Genomic DNA, 13,344 nt, shown 5'->3' with positions numbered 1-13,344 from the left:
GCTCCCCGCAAGCGGCACATCGATCACACGGCCGCGCGGCCAATTAGCGGCGGCAGCCGGGGCCGGCCCCGTGTCTGCGCGCCGGTGATCTACCGGCGCTAATTACCGACACACTTAACGCCTAGTTTGGATGGGAATTCATTCGAGGCCGGATAAATAACGCATCGGGGTTTATTCAGCCCCCCGTGAAGCGTAGCCCCCGAGCCGGGGCCGGAGCGGCGAGCGGCGCTGGCGGCGATGCGCGGGGCGGCGGCCGGGCGCTGAGGCTGCGGGCAGCGCCCAGCCGGGAGCATGCTGAGCCCCAAGATCCGGCAGGCCAGGAGAGGTGAGTGCGTGTGCCACCCGTGCTCCTCGCGGGCTGGGGACGGAGACCGTCTGCGGGCACCGGGAAACTTGGCGGCGCGGCGGACAGCCCGCAGCGCTGCCCGCGGAGCGCCCCTCGGCTGCGGCGGCTGCCGCCCCGCCGGCCGAAGCCAGCCCCGGGGAGGGTGGTGGAGCGACCGTTCGGGGAGAATGAAGCCTAGGAGGAGGAGACCTGTGCTGGTGTTCGCAGGCGTGGTCTGCAATGTCTGGGCTGAGCTGCAGGGACAAATTAAAAAAAAATAAAATAAATTGTACTCTGTCCTGGGACTCGACATAGCGTTTTCACCTCTGTACTATTTGCTAATGCTGTGTTTCTAACTCTGAATTCATTATAACAGCTGCAGACAGGTGTGTCTCGTTTACCTGCAGCATCTGGGAGAAGCAGTTTGCTGTAGCCTATTATCCTTGCAGGGCTGGATGCAGGAGGTGGAGATATTCGTTCTGTGAGCTGTGGGCAAGACAAAAGGAAGAAAGAAAAACCTGCCCTGCGTTTGCAACAGATGCTTTGAGCAGTCACTCGGAGGTGCGAGGTGTAGTGTGTTTGTAAAGCAGAGAGCTGGGGCTGGGCACGGCCGCTGTCTCGATGTCAGGTCACCTGGAAGAGATGCTCCGGCAGGGGATGCGTTCTGTGGTCTTCAGGGGCAGCACCAGTTACTCGTTTGACACGGCATTTGTGAATCGTCATTGCCACTCACAAACTAATGGCAGTGTCAGAGGGATATCTTCCTGGCCGTTGGAAAGAGATTAGATTATTATCATCTAAGAGCTAAAGCAAACGCAGTCAGAAGAGCATGTAAAGATCAGGGTTTTCTTCAGACATGCCAGTATTGTCAAACAGGACAAGTATCACTGCTTCTAGCTACTGTGATTCCAAGACAGGTCCTTTCAGCCAAATGTCGCTGCATCACATACTGAAAGCCGTATTACGTGATGAACAGCCCTTAAAATACCAACAGCCCATTAAATAGCTGTTAGCATCTTGGAAAGAAGAAGCTTCCTGCCATCTGGAGGTGTCAGGAACAGATATGTACAGCTGCACCCACAGTAAAGTCATAAGTACTCATGATTTATTTACACAGTGTCATAGAAGTTCATCAAGACTTTTGTAGATGCTGCCTCTTTGCCATCCCCCTTCTAAGGGAGTCTTTTAATATATGTATTATCCAGCATTCCTGGTAGCTATTATAGCTCTGATGAGACAAGCTAGATGATGCTACTAAGGTCATACAGGAAGGCTGTGTCATGCCTGCCATTCTTCCACTTTCTTCAAATCACCTGGAAGTAACTAATTTGTGTTTAATTCATATTGAAATCTAGTTATGGGACAGACGTTCTGGATCCCTAGGGGCTACTGATACGTAGGGGGCAAACTATAGTGTACCTTTGTGTTTCAATTTATAGTAGTATGTATCATTCTCTCTGGGTTTCTTCTGCTTGGTTCATTACCTGTGCATAGATAAGTTTATTTCTGAATGAATTTAGATCTCCTGAAAAGAGCTGGGATGCTGCATTTGGAAACTTCGGGAATTTTCTTACTTTTGCAATGCTGTGGCAAAGCACTGGTAACCTCTTGCAAAGCTCACCAAGTAGAACCCAATCCTGCAAGGTTCTTCTGTAGTTCTTGTTCACAGGAACTGTAAACAGGCCATGCTGGAGATGCTGACTGCTTCTTGAAGGTGAGTGTCACACTTTGCAACACTGAGCTGGATAGGAAATGGCAGCTCATGCTCCCTGGAGTCTCAGCTGGAGTTGCTAATGAAGATTCAGGTGATAAACAGTGGACAAGTAAAATATTCAGAAGGCTGTGAGAATGTTCTGCATACAGCGAGCACCAACAAGGGCAGTTGGTCTGCTGCATGAGCTTGGCTGACTTTTCATTGTAGCGACTGTTAGCTCTGCCATTGAGGACTTAGTGGTGGAAGGAGGCAATGTGACTTCTCTGAGCAGACAGATTGGAGAGGAGGGACAAGAAGGGATACTCAGAGTACAGCCCGTGGTTTCACTTGAGTGTGACAGAAGGCAGCAATGTGGCTGAACCTAGGGATGGAAGTTCATGTATTTGCAGAGTTCTTGAGGTTCAAACCCCTGTGTGTGCGTGTGGCTAGCTCTTTGCTTCAGGCTCCCTGCATTTGGGGAAACAGGAACGCTTCATCAGCTTCTCTTTAACTTCCAGATCTCTGCTGAGAATGTACTGAATTGTGACACTTGATGCTGTCATTTTTGTCTGACTTGTAGATTGTCCTTAAGAAAGTTCCTGGGGTTAAAGACATTCAAACTTTTGAAAATGTGTGATCCAGCCTTGAGCCTGACATCCACGGTGTAGCTCCCAATGTCTGTGAAAGGGACAGTAGAGAAAAAAAGATAATTTTCCTTACTAAAAGTAGCTATCAAGTATAAGGCAGTCCTTGCTGTTCCACCAGCAACCTCACATCTATTACCCTTCAGAGGCATGTTCAGAGGTACATCTTCTTTTCATAAGAGCTATGAAGGTGTAGAATCTCACAGATGGAAAAATCTTAAAGTGTATAAATGGGCCTTCTGGGAAATCATTCATTCTGGATAGGTCTGAATAGATTTTGCATTATTTTTTTTTCACCTACAGGGGTTCATGCATGGCAATTGACAGAGTCCAGGATCCCAAAATAAGTGATGGCAATGGAGAACTTCTATTTTCACATTCTTATGTATTAGGGCATAAAAATATGCCCTTGCAGAGTGGAGACAAGAGAACTTTCTGTATAGATTGGAGGGAAGGTAGTCTTCAGACTACATCCTTCAGTCTCAAGGATCGCATTTTTGATTCATTGTTTTTAAGTGATTGAAAAAATAAAACAAAGCATTTGATCTTTGGCTTGAAAAGTCCTATAACCGTTGCCAGCCCAGTTGCACTTAAATGTGCTAGAAAATGGAAGCTGGACTGACTACAGGCTTATGCACCTGTATTTTAATGACTAATTTGATTGCCATCTATAGAAAGAGAGTTAGTCTGCTGCCATGATATATAATTCACAGTATTCCTGTTTTCAGCACAGTCTGTCTCCGTTGTAGAGGCACTAAAGATAACGCTTCTCCACTTATTTGGATTTTGTACTTTTGGGTGACACTCTGACCTCTTTGTGACATGCTCATATATATGTTACAGTATGCTGAAATTTTCCCATACAGTCATAATAATAAAACTTTTTTGTTTGTTTTAATCAAAACTTCTGGAGTCTGGGAAAAGTGATAGGAGACGTTTTGGTTAGTCAGGCTGGTGCAAATGTACTGATATCCTTCACATTCTTGTCATAGAACAGAATTATTTCTCCCACGCTGTGTGAAGAGCCGTCCTTTCACCAGAGGGGAGCTCTCACGTGTCTGGTGCCCCCACCACATGCTACCTTAGCACCTGCAGCCTCAGCTCTGCACAGGGCAGCCCTGGTGCCTCCACAGCCCCCCTCAGCTCCGGTTTGAGGGGCTGGTGCTGTACACAGCCATCCCCGTGCCCTGGCACCTCCAGCCTACCAGGCAAATGGTAACACCCAGTTTCTCTACTCCTGGAACCAAGGTAAACAGCCCTGAAGCTGTGAACTCCTCCAAACACTTCCTTCAGCCCTCAGAGCCCACCAGCAGTGCTGGGAGCACAGGAGGCCCGGGGGTGGGAGCAATCAGAGTGACTCGTGCAGCTGGCAGAGAGCAGCCGCCCTTAATGGGGAGCCCACCTGTGAGGGGGCGGTTCACTACCCCACATCCTTGCATGGGAGGTCCTTCGAGGCAGGAGGGGCAAGTTTGGGAGTTCTTCTCTGGAGAGGTATGTGGGTAAAAGGCAAGGATGAGGTGTTGGTAAGTATAATTTGGTTTATATCTTAGTTTGGTGGAGGAAGACATCTCTGAGACAGTGGGGAGCAGGAGGAGGTGGCAGTAGGGCTGCCCTGCAGTCTGGGTTTTGTCATTTTGCTTTGGAGGAGTTTGAGATGAAACTGCTGAGTTAAACTGAAAATCCTAAAGCACAAGTACGGGGGCTGTGGAGGGAGGCATTGAACTGGACTTGGTACAGTATTGGATTAACAGTTCTGAAGGCAGTGTGAAGAAATTGGACCAGACTAAGGGGTGAAGTAGGGAACAAGTAAACTACAAGGGTCCCTTCTCACTGTGTGCAGCCCTAGGGATGTGAATGAAGCATGGAATTACTTTTATTCCTTGGTACAGGGTCAGGCTCCTAGCACTGTGCTGCTCTGGTGCAGGGGTGTGTGGCAATGAGCTGTGTTATAAGCTCTGGGCTCTAAATTTTTTTGCCTCTGTTGTCCTGATGCAGTGGCTGTGTGCGTGTAGAGACAGGGTCAAGAAAGTGATGTTTGTGAGATTCCTTTGGAGACAGGTTCAGGTTCTCACTCTCACTTCATGGCACGTCCCATGAAGAAGGACAGGAGTTGTTCAAAGGTGTAATCCTCTCATCTCTGTAGAGATACCCCTCTCCAAATGGATTCGTGGTGTGTGCTGGAGTAATTGCTGCTTTTGGCAATAGCAGCTTTCTGTCCCTGCCTGAAGGCTCAGGCAGGTTGTCATTCTCCTTAGAAAAAGCCCTGAAAAGTTTGCAGGCAGGCACCAGCTTATTAAGCACAGGCAATCTGAATCTGAGATAACGAACCATAGCCTCACCTCCCGGGGAGGGAAAGGGATGTTAAGAAAGAGCAGTAATTCAACTGTAAGGGCAGCTGGACTGCTGGGGAGAGTGCTTGTGGGGAGGGAATTAAATATTAAAAAATCACAAAGCCATGGGCTCTCTAATTACTAATAGAACATCACTGAGGGAGTACAGGGTGAAACTGGCAGTCTGTGTGTAAATAGCACAGTGGAAGGGCTATGCATGCTAGCACCTCTCTCCTGAGAGGACAGTCACCTGCACTTTTACTACCTGCATAAATGTGTTACTCTTCATTGTAAGATTACTACCAGAATGACTTTCTTTCTTTGCTGGCTTTCCCCTTATGTTTATGGTAAATGATTTGCAAGCACAGCAGCATAAACAACTTGTGTTCTTCAGCTCCCTGCACTATGGGCAGGGGTGGTTGGATGCAAGGATAAGGGTCCTCTGGTGGGAAAGGGAAACTCCTTCATGAGGCTGCAGTGTGAGCTATCTGCTGAACTGGAAGAGGAAAGGATCTGTGCCTAGCTGCTGCCTCGGCCTGCACATATTTAAGTATTTAAAATTAGCATGGATGAAGGAAGCTCCTGCTGACAGTCTTCCTAACACGTATTCCTTCCACAGAGGTTTTTTGTGTGTCCTTTGTGCCCAATGAGCTGCAAATTAGTCTTTATGAAGATCTCCTCTAAAGAGAGGAGATACTAGATTTTTGCTGTAGTTGAAAAAAGTTACTTGTAATATCCTTCCTCTTAAAAACAGTTGTTAAGCATTGTTATGCTTCACTAATATTGTCATCCTGTGAACTGGTATTGAAGTTAAACAACCTGTGGTATAAGAAATAAATGACAGTGAATCTGCCTATGTTGTTTCTAAAGTGAGAACTGGTTCTGTTGCATGGGAAAGGGTTGAGTTGCTCATGATCTCTTTGGAAGAACTGTAGGCACAGGGTTAGTACTTCTTTGCAAACCTCCAGTTTAAGAAGAGCCACCTTTGCTTTATTAACCAGTGATGTCACAAATGCTTATGGCTCAATCATTTGAGTACTTAGATTCAGAGTATGAATTAATGTAGAGTAAGAATTCCTATATTTCTTCTGCCTTTGTCCACCAGAACAACCCTGACAGTGCAGCAAGTCACTTAGCCAGCTGTTGCACACAGTAGGAAGCAGAATTTGTTTGCACATTAAAAACAGGTGCAACAGTGTTGAAATAGGCACAATGAGCTCTTGGTTCAATGTTATGCCCTGAAAAGTAGGGTGGGAATGAATACCCTCCTGGTCTTTGGATGACTGACAGAAGAGAAATACAGTGTTGTGGCTGAATTTAGGGAAGTTATTACTGAAAGTGGCTGGGTTCTGGTATCACTTCATCTTATAGCCTGTTGCTGGAGAAAGGCCTTGAGAAGGTTTTCTCTATTTTTTTTTTCAGTCCAGAATAATTTTGGAAAGTGGTATCCTGTGGAGCGGGGTGGACAAATAACATTGGTGCACATAGCATCAATTTTAGGAACGATTGATGCTGGCAGTCACTGTTTGAAGGATATGGTCCTTGTGCTTGGCATAGCAAAGACAGTGTTTAACAAAAGCTCATGAGTGACAGGAGTGCCTCTGAGGAGCCTGAGATTTTACACTGCCCTGGACCTGTGCAGCATCTGTAGTGCTGTAGAGCTACAATTCTGATCAGGACTCCACAGTATTTGGTGCCATACAAGCTCAGGCTACAATCCCAGCTCCAAACTGAATGTTACTGTAGTCAGCATTTTTCTGTTTGTTCCTTAATCTACTGTGACTGGAAAGATTATTAAAAATTGATAGCTATAGCCATTGGGAGGATTACAAGGGGCTGTTGCTGATTGCAGAGTGAGTTCAATGTATTCATTTGGCCTTTCTTCTCTGACCTGATTTGACTCACTGAAACAACAGGAAGAAAAAAACTTACAACTTTCTACCATTCCAGTGAGCCACTTTTCTTATGAAACGGTCTCACCTTGTCAGTGTAGGAATGTGTGGCTGGGTGTATTGGCAGATGGAAAGAGCAGAGTGGAAGTAGGAAGAAAGGAATAAGACTTTTTTTCCTCCTGGCAGTGGTGAGCTGTAGTTCAGTGTGGTTGTCCATGGGGTTACAAGAGCTTTGCCAGCAGCAGAGGTGCCTTCAGCAGCGTGGGGCATGCAGTTTTAACCAACCAGGCAGAGAAGACGTACAGCTTTCTAGAGATTGTGCCAGGGTTCAACGGGAGTGGAGAGCAGCTGCTTGGGTTTGCTAGATAACGTTGTAGTCCATCGTGTCTAACAGGTGCATGTGCTTTAAAGCAACACATCAAATAGCTGTGACCTAAGTGCTGATCTGTCCTCTCAATAGTCTGCACTGGATCCAGATGGGAGATCTCAGAGGATTGTGCAGATAAAGGGACTTTAAAATACAGTCTTTTGCTGGGAGCAGTTTCTGTACTTGTTCTTTTACTATCAATATGGTCTGTAACTCTGTATTTGCAATAATAAGGGACATGGGCTATTTCACTTTACTAAATTGTAAATTGGTAGGTCAATCTGTTGTAGCAGGAAGAATTAAGTCATTATCCTTCCATCTTGGCACTTATCCACAATCTAATGGTAGTGACTTGAAAAGGCTGGCATGGCTTTGTGGATTTGCAGGGCAGTTTTGAGAACAGCTGGTGGCAGTTTACCTGTGGTATTTAAGGTTTGTTCATTGACAGGTGTCAAAATCACCACACACTCCTACAATATGAAGCAGTAATTCAAATTCTTTTGCAAATGCAAGGTTAAACTCATTTCAATAATTGTTCTGTGGAGTTGAGACCTGCTGGTCTTCTTGCTGATAGTGACAGCAATTTAAGTTCAGGACTACTTTGTATGATAGCTGAAAGGTCTTCAGTGTGAAATATAAACCAGCAAAGCAATAGACCTTTACCTATATGATAGCAATGGATTACCAAATACTTCGCTTTTCCAGAAGTGCAACATGTCTGAAGATGAATATCAATTGTTCTTCAGGAGAAAAGAATTCAATTATCCCACTGACTATAAGTTTTGGGTTGGGTGCTTTTTTTTTTGTATTCTGTGGGATGGATTGCATTAATTATCAAATATACTTGGGTTTTTCTTGACTTCTGGAAAGGTCCTGCATTATTGCATGTCAGTTTGTGCTACTGTATATGTGTTCTCTGATGTGATAAAGACAAGACATCACCAGGCTATTGGTTAGTATATCTCATGGAAGCCTTGAATTTTGTGTCATTGGAAAAGAGAACTATGATTGAAGCTGATTCTTTTCTTTCTTCAGTCTTATCCCTTTGCTGCCATGTTTAGATAAACTACCTGCATACTTTTGAAAGTAACTCTGGTCAATAAGGTGGCTTTTATGGTTACATCACTCAGATCACTGGAATATAAAATTCTTTTTCTGATTTAGAATGTGCCTTATACCGAGCTGACTATGCTGTTTGTAGGGTGGTGAAAGGTCATGGCTGTTGAACACCACAAAGAAGTCCAAGGTTAATTTCTTCATGCCAGCCAGGATGCAACTTCCCCCAAACTAATGTGTCTTTCCCTTGTTTCTGATTTTGTTCCATAAATGCTGTACTGGTGGAACAGAGGCGTAGTTTTTCTAGAAAAGAAATACAGTGAGCCTGTTAAATATTTATGGAAAACCTGAGCCAGCTCTGATGACCCTAAAAAAGGCTATAGGCAACTTTCAACGTGCGTTGTTGTGCTTGAGCTTATGGCACAGCTGGGCATCACAGCAACACGTCAGACCAGATGCAGTCATGTGCATTGTTTGGCTGTGCCTAACCCGTGTACTGGCAGGAAATCCTGCCTCCCTTTCTGCCAGGTACTCTCAGCATGTTCACCCTTAAAACATGCTGATAGGAAGGATTTCATCAGTCTGGTGTTATTCTTCAGAACTTGGTGCACACGCAGTTGCCAGTGAAAAAGCACTGACCTGTCTGGCAGTGCAAAAGGGATAGGAGAGAACAACCTTTATAAAATAGAAATGTCCTGAAAGTGGAACCCTTGGCTTTTGGACTTTGAGAGAAAATAAAGCTGTGTTCTAGAGACAGGGTGCTCCTTCATGGAGAAGTCTAGTTTCCCAAGCCATTTGAGCTTCTTTCTAGGCATTCATCTTTCCTTGTCAGAATCCTTCAGGCTGCTCAGTTTCTTTGTCCATGGCTGCTTTTTAGTAATTTCCTTGCTATTCAGATCTTCCTTCATCCCTCCCTTTGGTATTTTTCTGCTCAAAAGGCTGTCTATGTGTTTGTGTGTGATTTTTTTTTTTTTTTTTTGTATGTGTTGTTTTTGTTTTTAAATAGAATGTGCTTACCTACAACTAAATAATCTATAACCATATAACCAAAGTTTCTGCTCTCCAGTTTCTCCAGTTAAGGGCTGAAAGATGTTTCAGACTGTAAATATAGCCAATTTCTAACAGCAGTCATCTCTACTCTGAGAGTTACTCTGGTTTACGCTGTAGTAAATTTACTAGCTCATGTTGGATTTTAGATTTATTTAGGTCTTTGGGAATGCAGATTTTCTTGCAGGAACTTAATAACAAGTAAATAGTTATACAAGCAGATCCTTCCTTCAGACTTGGGTTTTTGTTGGGGGTGTTTTTGTTTGTTTGTTTTGGGGTTTTTTTGGTTTTGTTTGTTTGTTTGGTTGGGTTTTTTTTGTTTTGGTTTTTGGTTGTTTTGTTTTGTTTTTTAATCCTGGTTTGGTACATTGTCTGGTTTCCCAACCTTTGCAGAAAATACAAGTTAGTAGATAAAAATATGTAAAGCTTTCTCCTTGCTTTTCCCTTGGTTGGATAATAAGGTTACAGGACTGCTTCTAGTGTGATGCATTTATGGGGTTTCTTGGGGAAAAAAAAAATAAGGGTTTCCAGACACATTTATTTTTCCTTTCTTATTTTTATTTTTGCTGAAAGAGAAACAAATCAAGGGAAAGAAGTAAACATAGCATATGACTTTGCTCTATAAAATATTTCAAGTAGAGAGGTGCAGCTTTATTGAGTAGAAGTGATGAAGCACAAGCTGGATTTTATGGCAGTGTTTCTGGCTGTGGAAATTGTCATCCAGATCACAAAATGTGAGCAGCTATGTGGCTCTGTAGCACCTTTTTGTTTCTGTAGAGATTGTTGCTCTGTCTTGAGGGAACTAAAAGCCTTTCCAGTTCCTTATAACTGATATTATTCTAGTTGCCTAAAAGTATCTTGTCACCGACCACTTCAATTATTCTGCCTTTGATTCTTTGTTTGTTGTGTTTCAAGATGCTCAATTCTCAGATTGTACTGAGGAAGTACCTTGGGTTTTGTTTGTGCTTACTGACTCTGGTATCTTAGCAATCAAATTCGAAGATGTGTATGTTTCTGAGATGGACACAGAAAAATCTAAACCAAGTATTTTATTGCTTGCAATTCAGTGAAAGGCAATTCAGTATCTCTTTATAGGCATATTACCTGCATTTCCAGTGAATCCTTTTTATAAGGCCAAGTTTGAATTAAATAAACCAACTGAGAATATTGTTTATACTATGGGAAGCCACTTCCCTTTGTGGCTAGAACTTTAAACAAAGACTGTATTAGAAATATTATGCAGTGTCACTGTGTCATCAGACTGAAGGAACACTGGAGCAAAGTGCCTTGATTGTAGGACAGTTTGTTGGCCAAAATCAATTATAATGACTATATTGATTTTAGCTAACTGCCTATGAAATTTCAAAAGATTACATCTTTAATTGATATTGAATTGCATTGACTTGATTGATTTCCATGTCTGGTTTAAGTAGGTACTTACTGAGTGCTCAAATCTCTAGCGCTGTTCAGAGCTGGGAGTGGGAGAAGGAGAGCAGAAGAGACTATACAACATTTCCAGGGGGGATGGTATGGATAGGGAAGGGAAGATGTCGTCTCTATTATGTGCATATTCAGGATAGAAAATAGACGTGATGAGAAAAAGGAATGTGGATATTGCTTGGGGCAGGTCTGAGTTGCAGAGGAACTCTAGTAGTGGTGTATGGCCCCCTGGATAGGGATTGCTGCCTCTGAAAGGGGTGGCAGTGTGGCTCCATCCAATTCTACCGATACACTCCTTAGGATAATACTTGATTTTGCTGTTAGAGGCATGACAACCAAGTATGGGCTTTTGGAGGGGAGTTCATTTAGTGTAGTCTCAGGCATCTGCACAGTGAATGTTGAGCAGCACTTCACTGCCTTGGCTCATATGCCTCCTCTCATCTTCATTTGGATATGAAGAACTTCCATGTGCCCATGTCACTTCTAGTCACAGGAGTAATTTCGAGGTCTGCCATTCCGATTCTTGCCTTACATGCTGATTTGCCATCCCAAAATGTCTTGGCTCGTTAGTGCCATCTGTGGGTCTGTCTGGTCTGCAGTTCACCCGGCTGCGCTGCAGTCGCCTCGTTTCCCTGATTCTCGGTGGGAATGTGGTTGGCATTTCAGTACTGCCCTGCTGTGCAAATGAATCCTAAACCTTTTCCCAAGGAGAGTTAGAATCTTTCGTACACTGATTTCTGTTTAGAACTTAGGTGTATGACTAAATCAATAATCAACTAATGACAATGTGACGAGTGAAACCAACCTGTGTGGTGTTTTTGAAAATGCATTACTGGGTCAGACTCCAGAGCATGTGAATTATTTGCTGAGTTGTGAGTCTGATTTATTGATTTGTTTTCTTCTGTATGTTCTGCTGATTCCATAATTCGGTTAAATAGATAAGCACAAATAATATATTTCCACCATTAAGACTCAGGGGCTTGATGAACTACATCAGATTATCAAAGCAGATATTTTGATTCCAGTAATCTGAGATAGCTGCTGCTTTAAGGGCAGGTTGTGCTCATCCATAAAAGTTTTCTTCTGACCTCTATGCAATTATTGTATTCTGTGAAGCATGCAATATAAGCATCAATGCTGTTAATAGCCATAAATAATTCCTCTTTCTAAAAATTTCTGTCTGATCCATGTTGTTGACTTGCAGATGAAGTTGCTAAGTAGCTCCCTAATGCAATTAACTATTACAGTCACGACCAGAAACTAAGGAAATGGAAAGCTAAGACAGCATGAAGAATTAACAATCATAGCAATTGACTGAGACATGGTGCTGCATAAAATAAAATAAGAAAAAGATCTGCATTCTCCAGAGACTGATCATGAAAGCTTTAACTCTTGACTGAAATAAATAATTACTAGGTGAGCTGTACAAATAGTATCAAAGGGGGACTGAGCAAACATACAAGATAACATTTGGTAACATTTCAAAGCAAGGTGTTTGATGTCTTTTGTGAGGTCTGTGTCAATACAAGATGGTAGTTTTCCAGTTAAATAAATAACTTCTTTTTAGAGGGTGAGGTAACGTAGCAGAGAATGTATATATCTACATGCAAAAGGAAAACTGGGGGCTGATTCGGTTTTCATGGTTAAATTGGAGAGTGCTAAGCTACTTCAACGTGGAGATGACTTAGGTGCTTACTGAAAGGTGGATTTTGGCATCATTAGACTAATTGGTTACTTTAATAGCCAAGATGTTGGCTAAGAACCATTTTAGTGCCTTTGGTAAAAGCAATTTTTTGGGATATTTATTTTTGTAATGACATAATTTGTGACAGAAATGTGGATTGGGATTTGGACAGTCTCAAACAAATTCCACTTTGGTCATAGCAGTGAAATGTGGCCTGGGATGAGGCAGAGAACTTTTATTCAGCTCAGTTCCTATGGGCCTCTGCAACAGACATTTGAACGTGGACAGTGAGTTTTCTTACTGCCTGCGTGTGAAATGGGGTCCTCCAGTTCTGGTGGCGATGGGGAGGGGGCTGGCTGTTCTGGTACCTCTGGAACCATCTGCCAGAGGATGCTGTGGTGCCAGAAGGGCTGATACTAGAGCCTGAGGATGTTTGCTGCAAGGGGGAAAGTGGTTCTCGGTATCTATTTTGATTATGAATGAAAATACCTGTCTGAGAGAGCTCAGACAACAGTGAGTGATCTTACAGAATATGCCTGGGTACATCAAAACCTGATTTTAAGTGAACTCTGTATTAAGATTTTTTTTTTTTTTCCTTACACCGTTGTTTTGGCATGTAAAAAATAATGAGGATAAAGGAGTACTGGGTTACTCAGGAGAATCCAAAAGTTGCTGGTAAATTTTACTAATGTAGGGCTAATGTTATATATTAGCTCACATTAAATTCAGGAATGTGTTTAGGGCATAAATTAAGAGAAGAGTAATTTTGAAAAAGCTATGATACTGCAGCAGCACTTCTTACAACATTTCCACATTTTTAATTAATTTTGAAGTGAAACTAAAAACAAAGTAAAAAAATAATTTCT

At 43.1% G+C, this 13,344-nt stretch overlaps 1 protein-coding gene across 6 annotated transcripts in view; it reads left to right on the top strand.

The window, feature by feature from the left end:
- Window positions 1-211: 211 nt before the first annotated feature.
- The window catches only part of ARHGAP22 (Rho GTPase activating protein 22), a 134,695-nt gene continuing 121,562 nt past the window's right edge, over window positions 212-13,344 (top strand). For 4 of the 6 annotated variants that reach the window (XM_040070889.2, XM_040070886.2, XM_040070885.2 and 1 more), the window contains exon 1: window positions 212-325. In XM_040070889.2, the coding sequence (XP_039926823.1) occupies window positions 292-325 (34 nt within the window). In that variant the 5' untranslated portion in view covers window positions 212-291. Of the gene's footprint in view, window positions 326-774; window positions 887-4,093; window positions 4,186-13,344 lie in introns of those variants that run through there. The other 2 variants (XM_040070890.1, XM_040070891.1) reach the window with 2 other exon arrangements.

Source organism: Hirundo rustica, chromosome 8 (genome assembly GCF_015227805.2).
Source record: "Hirundo rustica isolate bHirRus1 chromosome 8, bHirRus1.pri.v3, whole genome shotgun sequence".
NCBI lineage: Eukaryota > Metazoa > Chordata > Aves > Passeriformes > Hirundinidae > Hirundo > Hirundo rustica.
Note: the sequence above shows the minus strand (reverse complement) of the source record. Positions and strands in the feature narration are given on the sequence as shown.